Source organism: Puma concolor, chromosome D4, assembly GCF_028749965.1.
Source record: "Puma concolor isolate L17-30 chromosome D4, mPumCon1.1.hap2, whole genome shotgun sequence".
NCBI lineage: Eukaryota > Metazoa > Chordata > Mammalia > Carnivora > Felidae > Puma > Puma concolor.
The window spans coordinates 95,043,139-95,056,020 of record NC_141679.1 but is presented as its reverse complement, the minus strand read 5'-3'; the positions used below and the strand labels follow the sequence as shown (position 1 = coordinate 95,056,020).

At 60.3% G+C, this 12,882-nt stretch overlaps 1 protein-coding gene across 6 annotated transcripts in view; it reads left to right on the top strand.

Annotated features, from left to right (window-relative positions):
* The window catches only part of EXD3 (exonuclease 3'-5' domain containing 3), a 79,899-nt gene that overhangs the window by 59,406 nt on the left and 7,611 nt on the right, over positions 1 to 12,882 (top strand). For 5 of the 6 annotated variants that reach the window (XM_086684611.1, XM_086684610.1, XM_086684612.1 and 2 more), the window contains 2 exons: positions 3,640 to 3,693; positions 3,931 to 4,062. In XM_086684611.1, the coding sequence (XP_086540737.1) occupies positions 3,640 to 3,693; positions 3,931 to 4,062 (186 nt within the window). Of the gene's footprint in view, positions 1 to 3,036; positions 3,478 to 3,639; positions 3,694 to 3,930; positions 4,063 to 12,882 lie in introns of those variants that run through there. The other variant, XM_086684614.1, reaches the window with a different exon arrangement.

Here is a 12,882-nt window from a genome sequence, read left to right as displayed (position 1 = left end):
GCTCCACGATGTCGGCGCAGAGCCCAAGTTGGGGATCCAAGTCACGAACCGTGAGATCGTGACCTGAGCCAAAGTCACAAGTCAGATGCTCACCAGCGGAGCCACCCAGGTGCCCCTATAAGTTGTATTTCTGTTCTTTTAGAGATTATGCTAGAAATTTTAACATTTATATCTGAGTTAACGTTGTCTAGAGTAAAAGTTAATACGAGGATCTTAGATCAAGTCGGTTTTCTCCCTCCCAACTTACCTGTTGTTATTTTCCAATTTTTTTTTTTTTTAATTTTTTTTTTCAACGTTTATTTATTTTTGGGACAGAGAGAGACAGAGCATGAATGGGGGAGGGGCAGAGAGAGAGAGAGACACAGAATCGGAAACAGGCTCCAGGCTCCGAGCCATCAGTCCAGAGCCCGACGCGGGGCTCGAACTCACGGACCGCGAGATCGTGACCTGGCTGAAGTCGGACGCTTAACCGACTGCGCCACCCAGGCGCCCCTATTTTCCAATATTTTAACACAAGGTGGTTTTTCTTGATTCTACTAATTAGACGTCATATTTGTGTATTTGATGGCTTGTAGAGTTTATGCTGTGTGCATGTGCCCTTGTACAACAGGACTCGCTCCAAGAAAAAGCAAGCTCTTTCTTGCTAAAAGAACTTCCTTTACTACATCATTTCACGGGGGCTATTTTTCCCTGAAAAATCTCTATGTCCTCTCTCCTGGAAGAGAGTGTTCTGGGTTTATAACTATAGTTTGGCAAACTTTGAAAATAGCCCACTGTTTTTTGGTGTCCATCGTTGCTGTTGAGATGTTTGTCATCAGTACTTTGTCATTTCTTTTTTTTCTTTTCTTCTTTTTTTTTTTTTAGGCTTATTTTTGAGAAAGCATGAGCAGGGGAGGGGCAGAGAGAGGGGGAGACACAGAATCAGGCTCCAGACCCTGAGCTGTCAGCACAGAGCCCGACGTGGGGCTTGAACTCACAGACCGTGAGATCATGACCTGAGCCGAAGTCGGACACTCAACCGACAGAGCCACCGGGCGCCCCTATGCTTGGTCATTTCCGTATACCTTGTCTGTATATTTTCTCTTAACTTTCCATTCATTTGCTTCTTTCTTCATATTTACTTCAGTTGTGTTTGTTTATTTTGTTTTTTATTCATCACACAGACGTATGTTTGTTATCACTACAAGGTAACCACTCGCTTTATTGCTTTTTTTCTTCTTTTCTGGGGTAAAATATACAAAACATTGATCATTTTAACCATTCTTAAGTGTACACTTAGTAACATTAAGGACTCATAGTGTTGTGTAACCCTCACCACTATCTAGCTCCAGAAATTTTTCATCATCCTAAAGAAAGGCTTTGTACCCATTAAACATTCTCCATCCCCCTCCCCCAGCCCCTGGGACCCACCATTCTAGTTTCTTTCTCTATGAGTTGGATTTTTCTGAATACCTGATATATGCAGAATCGTACATTATTTGTCCTTTTGTGTCTGGGTGATTTCACGGAGCAGAATGTCTTCAGGGTTCATCCACATTGTAGCGTGTTGGGCTTTCCTTCCTTCTTAAAGCTGAATAAATTCCAGCGTGTGTGCGTGTGTGTGCACGCGCATGTGCGCGTGTGTGTATGTGTGTGTGCGTGTGCGCGTGCGCCCACTCACCTGGACGCTTGGGTCCCTTCCACCTTCTGGCTGTTGTGAGTAATGCCAGTGCGCACCTTTCTGTCCCAAGTATCTGTTCAAGTTTCCGCTTCCACTTCCTGTGTGACTGTGCCTAGAAGCGGGATGGCTGGATCATATGATGATTCTACGTGTAACTTTTTGAGACGCTGCCATACTGTTTTCCATGGTGAATATACCATTTTATTACAACCAGCCACGCATGAGGGCTCCAACCTCTCTACATCCTCACTAACACTTATTTCCCCTAATGGGTGTGAAGTCGTATCTCGTCGTTTGCATTTGCATTTCTCTAACGATTAAAGATGTTGAGTGTCTTCTCATGTGCTTGTTGGCCATCTGCACGTCTTCTTTGGAGGAATGTCTATTTAAGCCCCTGGGCCACTTTTAATTGGGTTATTTGCTTTTTTGTTGCTGACTTGTAGGAGTTCTTTATACATTCTGGATATTAATCCCAGAGCCGATACATGATTTGCAAATATCTTCACTCACTCTTCACTTTCTCGATAGTGTCCTATGATGTACAAGTGTTAAATTTCCATGAAGTCCAATTTTTCTGTTTTTAATTTTGTTGGCCTTGCTTTTGGTGCCATATCCAAGAAATCGTTGCCAAATACAATGCCATGGCATTTCCCACACCACGTTTTCTTTTAAGATTTTTAGTTTTTAGTTTTCTTTTAGTTTTAGGGACACCTGCATGACTCAGTCGGTTAAGCATCCAACTCTTGGTTTCAGCTCAGGTCATGATCTCATGGTTTGTGAGTTCGACCCCCATATCGGGCTCCGCAGCTGGCACCGTGGAGCCTGCTTGGGATTCTCTCCCTCTCTCCACACCCCCTCTCGATCCCTCCCCTGCTCATGCTGTCTCTCTCTCTCTCTCTCAAAATAAACAAATGAACTTAAAAAAAAGAGATTTTTATAGTTTTAACTCTTACATTTTTGTGTTGGCCCCTTGCACACTTCAGAGATCACTAGGGATTGTTTAGAATGTGCCAAACCCATCAATATCGCCGTGTTTGACGTCTCTGTGCATTGCTGCTGTCACCTCATTGATGGGTGCCCTGCCCCCCTGTGGCATGTGAGAGCTTTCCTTGGGTCCTCAGTCCTTTTCATGTGGCACCTGTGGACTTTGATGACTTCTTTGCTTTCTGACATGGCGAGATGTGCCCGCCTCACTGTGTGCATTTTCTGCCTCAGACCTGGAGTCAGCTAGTTCTCCAAAAAAAGCCCGATTCCCTTTCCACCTGTTTGGAAACCAGTCTGGGCAAGGCTGCTCCTGGCTACATGGTTGTTCTCATTTGGAGGCCTTTGTGGTAGACAGAGTGATGAAATGCTTTTCAATGTGTGTGCACACACAGGCACGCACGTGCACACGCACGTGTGAAATTCGTACCGAAGCTCCCGTCAGGCCTGAAGCCGTGGTGCCACCTCCCTGGTTCCCATGCTCACCCTTCCTTCTCCCACCCGGACCCAGCTCAGCACCAGCGTCGGCCATCTGTCTTTGGCACAGTTGGCAGCGAGTGTTTCGAGGGACGCCGCCAGAGTCAGCACCAGCGACAGGACCGCTGCCCGGCTTCTTCGCCCTGGCCGCTAGCGCGGCAGCCTGGAGCTGCGCGGTCAGTTCGCCGCGCTTTCAGGGTGCTTGGAAGACTTCTTTCTCTGCAGTTCATTGGTCTCGTCATCTTTGGATTTTTAGAGATTGCTTTTTTGATTTCAAATTTTGTTTGCAATTATGTAAAACGTCTGCATGATTTTAAGACCCGATCTGCACAATGAGGCAGCGGCCCAGGACTCTGCTGGCCGCACAGGCCCCAGGCGGGCAGCCTGGGGGCCGGGGTGGGGGGTGGGGGTGTGGGTGAGCGGTGGTGGCAGCAGAGGCCGGACAGGGCAGAGGCGGGGGCAGAAGTAGCCCTTGTCCTGGAACCAGCCTGCCCCTCACCTGTCCCTCTGCCTCCCCACAGGTTGCCAGGCAGGAGGGAAGGATCATCTTGACGTCGGGGCTGCCATACCACAAGGTGGGGTCCCTGAAGATGGCTCATCTTTCCAAGGGAGCCTCAGCCTGGCCCTTGGGCCACCGCCCTCGGGGTCTGCTCGCTGCGGGGGGCTAGTGGGAGTGGGGGCTGACGGCTGTCCCACTTGGGGGGACGAGCTGGGGGGGAGGAGCCCTTGGCCCCGGAGCCCAGGGAGGGGAGGTGGGCCTGGAGAGGCTCTGGGTCCTGTGCCCACGGCTCAGCGGCTGTGCTTCCGTGCAGCTCCGGGCCCAGGTCGGGGCTGGGCGCTGCCTCTGGGTGGACTGCTCCCTCAAGGCCCGTCAGCAGGCCAAGGCCGTGCTCAGGCATTTCAACGTTCGAGTCACCCACGCAGACATCTTCAGCCGCTGCCAGGTGAGTCCCACCTGCCCCCGGCCTGCCTTGGGCCAGTGTGTGAGCCCCAGGGCTGTCAGGAAGCCACTGCTGTGACAGGAGACCCAGCGTGTCTCTGGCTGGTGGCAAGACAACAGAGGTCACGTGCTTTAGCGTTTGTGCCTTCCAAGCGGCCGCCGCCGCCCCATCTGGGGCAGATGGGCGCCACTGGGTCCATTCTAACGTCTAGAAAGGTCTGGGTCGGGAAAGCCATGTCTAGGGTTAAGGTCAGAGAGGGGTCTGAGGCCTGGGTCCTGTCTGCCGATTCGGACCAGGGAGGGGGCGCCCTCCTCTCCCTTCTCTGCCGGCCTGGGTGCACCGAGTCCTAGCCCCCATATCTGGCTTAGGGGGAGGTGGTGCAGGCCGGGGCGTGGCTGCACTGAGGCACGGGGTCCCCACAGGGCACAGTCCTAGTGCACCTCAGTGGCTCCTGGTGCAGAGTGCTGGCTATTCCCGGAATATTTGGAGTTGGGGCCATGATGAAGCTCTGTGAGGAGCACCTCTCCAAGCCCAGTTGTTTGGTGGACACTGGGCCTCACCTCTGCAGCGCAGGGGGGTAGGGGTTAGGGTCTCCGGCCAGGCTCATGGGACATCATCCCACCTTGGTGTGCCTGCGTCTGGAGATGGGGCACCCTGAGGGCAGGCATGCAGCCGGGTGTGAGGGAGACAGGAGGGAGGGAGGCCCTTCCTCAGGTCCTGGACCCTCCTCTACCCAGCTTCAGGTCCAGCCTGTGCCGACCCCGGGTCCCCGGCCCTGCCAGAAACGACTGCGGTCATCCCAGTGGCGGGAAGTGCACCGCGGGGCCTTTTCCTTCAGCGAGCTCTGGCAGGACAGGAACCTCGTCTGCGGCCTCTCTTTGTCTGTGCTCAAGCCGACAAGTGTTGTAAAGACCCCAGGACGTCCGGGATGCCTGGGAGGCATTTTAATGAGCTTTTCAGAGCCTCTGCTGCTAAGTTTTCTTGAGAAAACAGGAAGTTGGGTAGCTGGGAGGAAACCCCCACCCGTGCCCCGGGAAGCCTCATGCTGGGGAGCAGGCTGACCTCCTTCAGGCCTGCGAGGGCACCGAGGGCAGCCGCACACGGAAGAGTGTCCACGGCCCCACCTGCCCCTCCGCCCTGGGCAGTTGTAGAGCCCCCCTGCCCTGCCAGGTGCGAGGGGCAGGATGCAGAATGTGCCCCAGGGAGGCGGGGTGGGTGCGGTATGGAGCCAGTTCAAAGGCTGGGAGGCAGAGTTGCACCAGCCCTGATAGCGGACCAGCAAGTGCCCTGGCCGGAGAGGGCAGCTCTCCAGCACCCCAGGACAGAAGACAACCCACCGGGGGGACACCGTCCGGGGGCACAGAGGTGCTAAGACCTATTCTGGCTGCAGCAGGTAGCAGGGGGGAGGGAGTCCAGGTGAGAGGTGGCATCTGTGGCAGGTGAGGAGTGGGCTCGGGTTTCGGGCTTCGCCCCTGGCCAGCAGGGAGGGAAGGTGCCGGGTCTGGGCTCCCTGGGGTCTTGGTCTGGAGGCCCACGCATCAGGCCCTCTAGGTTGGGGACGGGCACGGGGAAGGGGAAGCCTCGGCTCGGGAGCTCTGCCCAGCACTGTCCTTATTTGAGGTATATACGCATTCCGCCAAGACTAGCTGGGGAGGAGGACAGACAGGGTCCACGACTTGGTGCCATGTGACTGCACTGGCCGAGAAGCAGAGGGCAGCCACCCCGGGCTCGAGGGGGGGGAGCGGGAGGGGGCGTCCCAGGCAGAGACCCCTGTGTGTGGCTGCCAGGCAGCAGGCAGGAGCACAGGTGTAAGGCTGCACGTGGACGCCTGATGGGCCTTTGTCAAGGAAGGGCCCGGAGAGCTTCTGGTTCCAAGGCTGGCCAGTGGCCTCCAGCTGAGCTCAGCTCCAAAAGAAAGTGTGCTGGGTGTGCCCCAGGGCAGGACCCTCCCTGGGTGGCAGATAACTGTGTGGGAGGGTCCAGGAATGTGCACAAGGAGCCTGAAAGGCCAACTTTATGGAGCCAAGTGGGCAGAGAAAGGGGTTTCTGAGAAGCCAGGATTTCTAAATTTGGAACTGGCCGTGGTCACCACAGAGACATCTGGGGAAGCGGTGGGAGGACTAAGCTTACTCTGTGTCAGGGAGCTGGTAGTATTAATGCTTGGGCCTGAGGCCGGGGTCCCCACGCATGTTCTCAGACCAAATACCCGGTCATTGTGAGCACAGGTCTGGGCAGGCCTCCGGCCACATTCCCACCCAGAGCTCCTGGAGCCCCTCCGCCACGGCATTCCCAGCTGAACCCCAGGAGCTCAGCCTGAGAAACAGCCAGGAACGCCCAACCACCCCATCCTGCACACTGGCCACCCCTACTGCCCCCCCGGTGCCCCGCTGTTCTCAGGGCCAGGCAAGGCAGATGGGTGGCAAGCACCGAGAAGCCCCGAAGAGGTGCCCCACAGACGTTCCCAGGCGATGGCCCAAAGCTCAGCGGAGCCACTAGGCTGGCTCCACGTGGCCCCATGGGCTAGACTGGCTTTCGAGCCGGTCTGCACATGAGAAAGTGCCGGCCGCTGACCAGCAGGGAGCGTCACACTCAGGACTGACCCAGGGAGGGCCTCTGTCCTCAGGGCCCCGCCCTGTGCTCCAGTGGGGCCTGCGCACCCTGGACGCTGGCTCGGAGCCCCTGCCGCCCGGCCCGGGCTGGAGCTGGCCGTCTCCCTGGAGACCTCCCACTGCCAGGCTGACTTTCCATTTTCTTTTCCTTCCTTATGCTATTTTAGTGCCATTCCCGGAGGGAAAACCCACTTGACACACAGGCATTCCCAGAGTGAGCCTGGCCACTCTCTGGGCTGGTGCATCAGGGTCCAAGGCAGGAAGCAAGTCAGAATGGGAGAGGGCTGGTCCAGGCCTGGGCTAGGTGCCCGGCCAGGGGTCCATGGCCGTGCCCCACTCTAGTGCCCAGCACCTGCCTCCAAGCTGTGTTGACACTCGGCATGTGCCTTGGGCACAGGGTCCACTTTCTGGGGCATCTGCACATGAGGACAGGGAGCCACGTGGTGGAGGCCAGAGGTGGGCAGGGAGGCTCGGGTGAGGGGGTGGTGGGTCTCCTGTGGCGGGCAGGGTCATGGACCCATGAAAGTGGCCACCTGGGCCTGGGATCGTCCGTCAGGAACATCCGCCAAATGGATGTTCCCAGTGCCGTCCGCTATGGGAAAATATTTTATCAAAGAGATTGGAGTTAAAAAAAAAAAAAAAAAAGCGTAAGCAGGAACCCCTGACATGGCCCAAGTGTAATGTCTATTTTTACTGTCCCTCTGGTCCCCCTCCGCTATGGTGGGGAGCAGGCTGTGGTCCCCGTGTGCAAGTAGGGCGTGTCCTAGGAGTCAGTGACGTTGGCCTCCGGAAGCGGGCACCCGGGAGGAGAGGCCACTGCAGGACGGTGACCCTGCCTTGGGGAGCTCTCAGGCAGTGCTGGCCACAGGGTCCCCAGGAGACGGAGGGTGTTGGGCCAGAGAGGAGCCTGCAGCTAGAAGAGGTCGGGCCTCAGGCTACAGGCTCACAGACACTCAGGACACAGCAGGGCTGGGCGGGGGGCCCCCGGGGTGGAGGTGGACAACGGCCCAGACTGATGTCTGGCAGCGGACGGATGCAAGCAGAGGGCTCCCCTGGCCTGGGGATGTGAGGGGGACTGCAGGCAGCCACCTCCCAGCACCCATGCCCAGAACCTGGGGCAGCGGGGACACCTGTGCCTAGCCCATTCCTGCAGACCCTCCCTCTTTCCTGACGACCAGACTAGGGACCGACAGGAAGAGGGGCAGTGGCCGCTGACCCCGCCCCTCCCCAGCCTTTGTGTCCCGTGGCCCCCAGCCCCGTTCCCACACTCCGTGCCCCCAGGGTCACACAGGCACAAAGGCTGCAGGAAGGGTGGCCACCACCCTGCACAGGGAGAGACCCTGGCCCACCGGCTCCTAGGCGGCAGGGGGAGCAGCGGGGGGCTCTGGGGGAGGATGGGTTGGGGGCAGCTGGCGTCGGGTTTCCGTGCCGACATGGGGCTTAAGGACAGTGGGGTCCACCAGGCAGGTTTTGGCAGGGATTAAGGCCAGTGCGCCCCCAGCCTTGGGATGCTAGCCAGGGTGATGTCCCAGTGCGGTCCCTGGGGGCTGACAACAGGGTGGGCCCAGGCCCCACAGCCTGCAGGGCCACCCCCCTGCCCTGCCTCCCTTCCAGAAAAGCCCTGGTCCTCGGCCAGAGCCCAGCTTCAGTTCCCACCAGATGGCCCTGGGGAGTAAGGGCCCGGGCCCAATGGCCTGGCCCCCCCCCCCCGCCCCCAGTTTCTGGTGGCTCCGATCTGACCCCAGCCGCTTTAGGAAGGGCCCTGGCACTCCTGGGTCGCACCCCTGGCCCTGGCCTGTCCAGCAGTCAGCACCGCCTGCTTCGTCTCCATGAGACCCTCATCCTCCACGGCTACACAAGTGGCACCTGTGCCACCCCGCGAAGTGGCCTGGGCTGAGAGGAGGCCCTAGGGCCAGTCCTGTGCTCATGGCCTTGAGACCTGCCAGGGCTCCTCTGGGCCAGTGTCCGGGAGGGTTGACGTGTGAGTCCCCCCAGCCCAGCTCACGCCAGGCGCCCAGCCGGGTACCCAGCCCCTCTCTCCTTCGCACATCAGTCTGTGTGGGCTGTGCTCCAAGACCCGGCCATCAGCGATCACGTGCTTCTTAATGGGCCTTCCCTCCAGCGATCTGGAGGCCCATCTGGATGGGGCTTCTCTGGCTGGACCCCCGGAATGTTGATGGAAAAGTGAGCCCACGTCCTGTCCACTTTCAGAAGGGGTGACAGGCTGGCCTGGCTATGCTGTGAGGGGACCACACTGGACACAGGGCCACGGGGCATATGTGCTCATCCAGTGTCCACAGGTGCGTGGACACTCAGCATGCAGGTGGACTGTTGGTGGCCTGGACAGACGCATCCGTGGCCCCGACTCAGGCCAGTGTACCCTGGGCCTGAGGAGCTGGTGCAGGCCAAAGACAGACCCCTGGGAGTCTGGGGCAAGGACGGTGGGGAGGTTCCCTCAGGCAGGACAGTGCAGGCCTAGCCATCTGGGCCAGGGCGTCCCTCCGCTGGTCAGCTGGCGGCCACATGTACCAGAGGATGGGCCAGGCACAGCTGGCCGCGGGGGCGCCCCCAGTGCTGTCGTCTTGGGCCTGCGGCCAGTTAAGACACCTCGGACAGTGAAACCACACCTGGCACCCACGACACACTGTCTGGGGGTACGGTCGTGTCTCTGAGGACCTAGGTCCTTCCCCCTCTCCGCTCCACACCTCCACAGCCGCTGCGCAGCCCCCAGCCACGGAGCTGTCCAGAACCACTGGCCAGACATGGCCGAGGATCGGGCTCTGAAGAAATGGAGGGAGGGCAGAGCCCCTGGTGACCAGCCGGGCCTCCGGGCTGGAGAGCAGAACAGCCCCACACCGGCCGAGGGAGCCTGGGGCTCAGGGACTGAGGCACACCGAGGCCGCGCACAGACAGCTTCGGGGTTACCGGCAGGCTGAGACAGACACCCTGCCCCTGGTGTCGGCACCCCGCAGCCTGCGGCTAAATCGTGTGAAATTCACATCTCAGCGTCCGCAAATAGTTGTCTTGGCAGCAGCCCTGCCTGTGTGTCCTTACACTGCCCACAGCTGCTTTCTCAGGGACCCAACGGCCCTTGCAGGGGACTGACCCTTGCCTGGGGGCCTGGCTGGCATCTGACCGGGGAGGTGGGCACTCTTCTTCCTTTTGAACGATTGCCAGCCCCAAAGCAGAAGTGGGGCCCAAGAGCCAGGGGGCAGTGAGCTGCGTGGTGGGTGGCCATGGGCCTGGATGGGGACGGCAGGCCTGAGAGCACGGACCCACTGTCCACTCAACCCTAGATACAGAAAGAAAGACCTGGCTGGCCTCGGGTGTAAAGCCAGCGGCAGCCAGCCCCCCTTGGGGCTGCAGGGAGAGGAGGCCATGGGCACCCATGGATTGGGTCTGGGGAGGGCCCACGGGTGGAAAAACAGGGTCTGCCAGGCAGGGACCAACGGCTGGATGGCCGGTGCAGCAGGGCGCTGGGGGGGCGGGGGGGGGGCGGGGAGGGGGGCAGGAACATCCATGAGTCACCCGCACTGTCGCCCCCCCCCCCTCCGGCCCAGCCTCTCTTCCCTCCCTGGCTGGGGCTGGGGAGTGGCGCATATCCCCTCCTCCCTCCCTCCCAGGGGGCCCTGCTCACTGCCCACTGTGAGCGGAGCACATTCAGGACAAGTGTAGACCCCAGAGGTCACTGAGGGCATATGGGGCGTCCGAGGCAGAGCAGCATGCCTGGAGGGCCCTCTGCTCTGGCAGGATGGGGGCTGGGTGTGACCCCAGCCAGCCAGGGACAGGGAGGGGCCTTGGAAGAGTAACCCCACAAAGGGAGACAGGCCTGCTCGGCCAAGCCCGAACTCCTCCCTTGAGGTGGGGGAGTAGGTGGTGCAGGGTCCTTCAGGGAAGTGGGGGGAGTCAGGCTCCAGCAAGGACTGCTGCTTCCTTTCCTCATCTTGGAAAACGTATTTCAAGGCATAGGTGTGGTGGAAGGAGCCGCCTCTCTTAGCCTGACTCAGTGGCCCTGGGAAGAGGCAGGGAGGACAGGGCCAGGGGACCCCTGCCCTGTCTCAGCCCCCACTCAGGCTGGCTCCCCACAGTGCTGGGCCCATCGTACTGTGGCCCCCTTGGCACCTGATCTCCCACCCTCCCCACTTGGTCCACTAAGCCCCAGGTTGTCTGTCACTTCCTCCAGGAAGGCCTCCAGGCCCCCAGCCCAATCTCTAGAGCATCACCACTCTGGAGGAGTACTTTGGGGGCTCCTGTCTCCCTTGGCTGGGAACACAGTAGGGCAGGCCTGCTGTGAGTGAAAGGCAGGCCCCACAGACATTCAGACAGCTTCAGACCCCAGGCTTCAGGGCTCCAGTTCCCTTCCAGGCCGCTGCCTGCTGTCTGAGGGCTTGGCTCCACTTGTCTGTTGAAGGGGGGACAACCAGAGCTGATCCCGGCTGGCACAGCCTCGGGGCCCCTCCCCAACTTCCTTAGCCTGCCCCCCCCCCCCGCCCCCGTTGCCTCCCTTGGCCCTAGGTGGGAGGGGTACCCCAGCCCCCCTGGCCCCGGGTCCTGGCGCGGGAAGGCAGGCGCAACCGTTTGCTTTTGAATCTCGGCCGGGTGTCCTGAGTGGCCCTTTCAAAGGCCGGCCGGGGGCGGGGGCCGTTCCCAGGCGCGCCCCGCCCTCCCCGCCCGCCCCTCCTCCCGCTTTCCCACGCGGCCCGGCCGCCGGCTGGTTCTCACGGCCCGCTGCCCCTCCCCCGTCTGGGAACGGGCCGCGCTGCGCCCGCCGCGCTGGGGTGCCCGGGAGCCCCAGGATGGGGGGGGGTGCGTCTGGGGGGGGGTTACTGGAGGGGGTGCCGCCTAGGGGTTGCTGAGGTCGCCAAAGGGAGGCAGACAGCACCCCACACACGGGGCCTGAGGCCAGATTGTACTGGGTTTAACCTAGGGCAGGTGCTCTCTGGCCCCCCACACCTCGTGGAGCGACCCAGGGGGCCCTGGCCAACCCTGCCTTGTGCGTGGGGACAACAGCACCCACTCCTCATTAGGGTCTCCCTGACTGGGAGCAGGTTCTGGGGCCTCGGTTCCTCCTAATACCCTGCAGAGACTAGGTCACTGGTTTTACGAAGTACAAATACAGACCCCGCAGAAAATAGTGAATACCTTCTCACATAGAACTGTAATCCCATCCCACACTTGATCTGAAATTCGCATTCAGGGCCCAAATTCTCGCTGGCTGCCTGAGGGGGCCTGTGACTGTGTCCTATCAGGGTTGAGGAAGCAGGGCAGTACTTGGCTACCGGTCTGGGCCCCCTGGCTCACCTTGGCTTGCCTCCATGAAGGTCAGCCCTGGCCCCCCCAAGTGAGCTGGAACAAGGGGGTCCATTCCACCCAGCTTCAGATAGCCTGGGCTGGAGTCGGCCTCACTGCCCCCACGAGGGGGTCTGCACGGGGGTCCCCAGTGGGCCCTGGGCTATGGCTGGTGCAGCCGGAGGAGGAGCTTTTCAGAAGCCCGGGCACCCAGGGTGGGGAGTGGATGCCAAGTAGGAGGCCCACCCGCCCGTCCTATGTGTGGCCACTGCCCAGGGCTCCGGCCTGCAAGCCCCAGAGGGGCCTGGGGGAAGGGCTGTGACCCTCCCGAGTCTCCCTGGCCAGGGTACACCTAGGCGGGGCAGGGCTGCCTGCTCGGGCAGGCTCTGGCTGTCACGCATGCTGTGCCCCTCTGCCCATTCCACCCACCACCCTTTTCCCCCCTCCCTCGCCGTCAGAGAGACCAGCCATGTGCTGCTGCAGGTTCAGGGGTATCCGCCCCCAGCCGTGGCTACTGGGGCCCTCACTGTGAGTCGTCAGCCCGCCCTCACCCACTGCAGGCATGAGGGCAGCTCTGGAGCTGGGGGGTCCACTCCCAGGGAGTCCAGCAGGCCCTCCCGTCCCTGTAGCAGGAGGTGGGCCCGGCAGGAGGCTGGCGGGGAGGGTGTCTGGCTCCAGGCGCCAGCCGCACGTCTGCCTCCGAGGCCAAAGCCCCAGTCGCAGGGTGCTGGCCTCAGAAGGCTGCACAAGATGGCATCAGCCTGAGCCTGTGCCCCACGAGCCGGTCGCCAGCCGGGAAAGTCCCAGATGCCATTGTCCCCTCCACACCTGCCGGGGGAGGTGGATGTTCAGGTCTCCTGCCACTGAAAACAGAGGCCCCCGGGAGCACCCCTCCTGCACTCCCTGGCGAGGTGCACACAAGCCC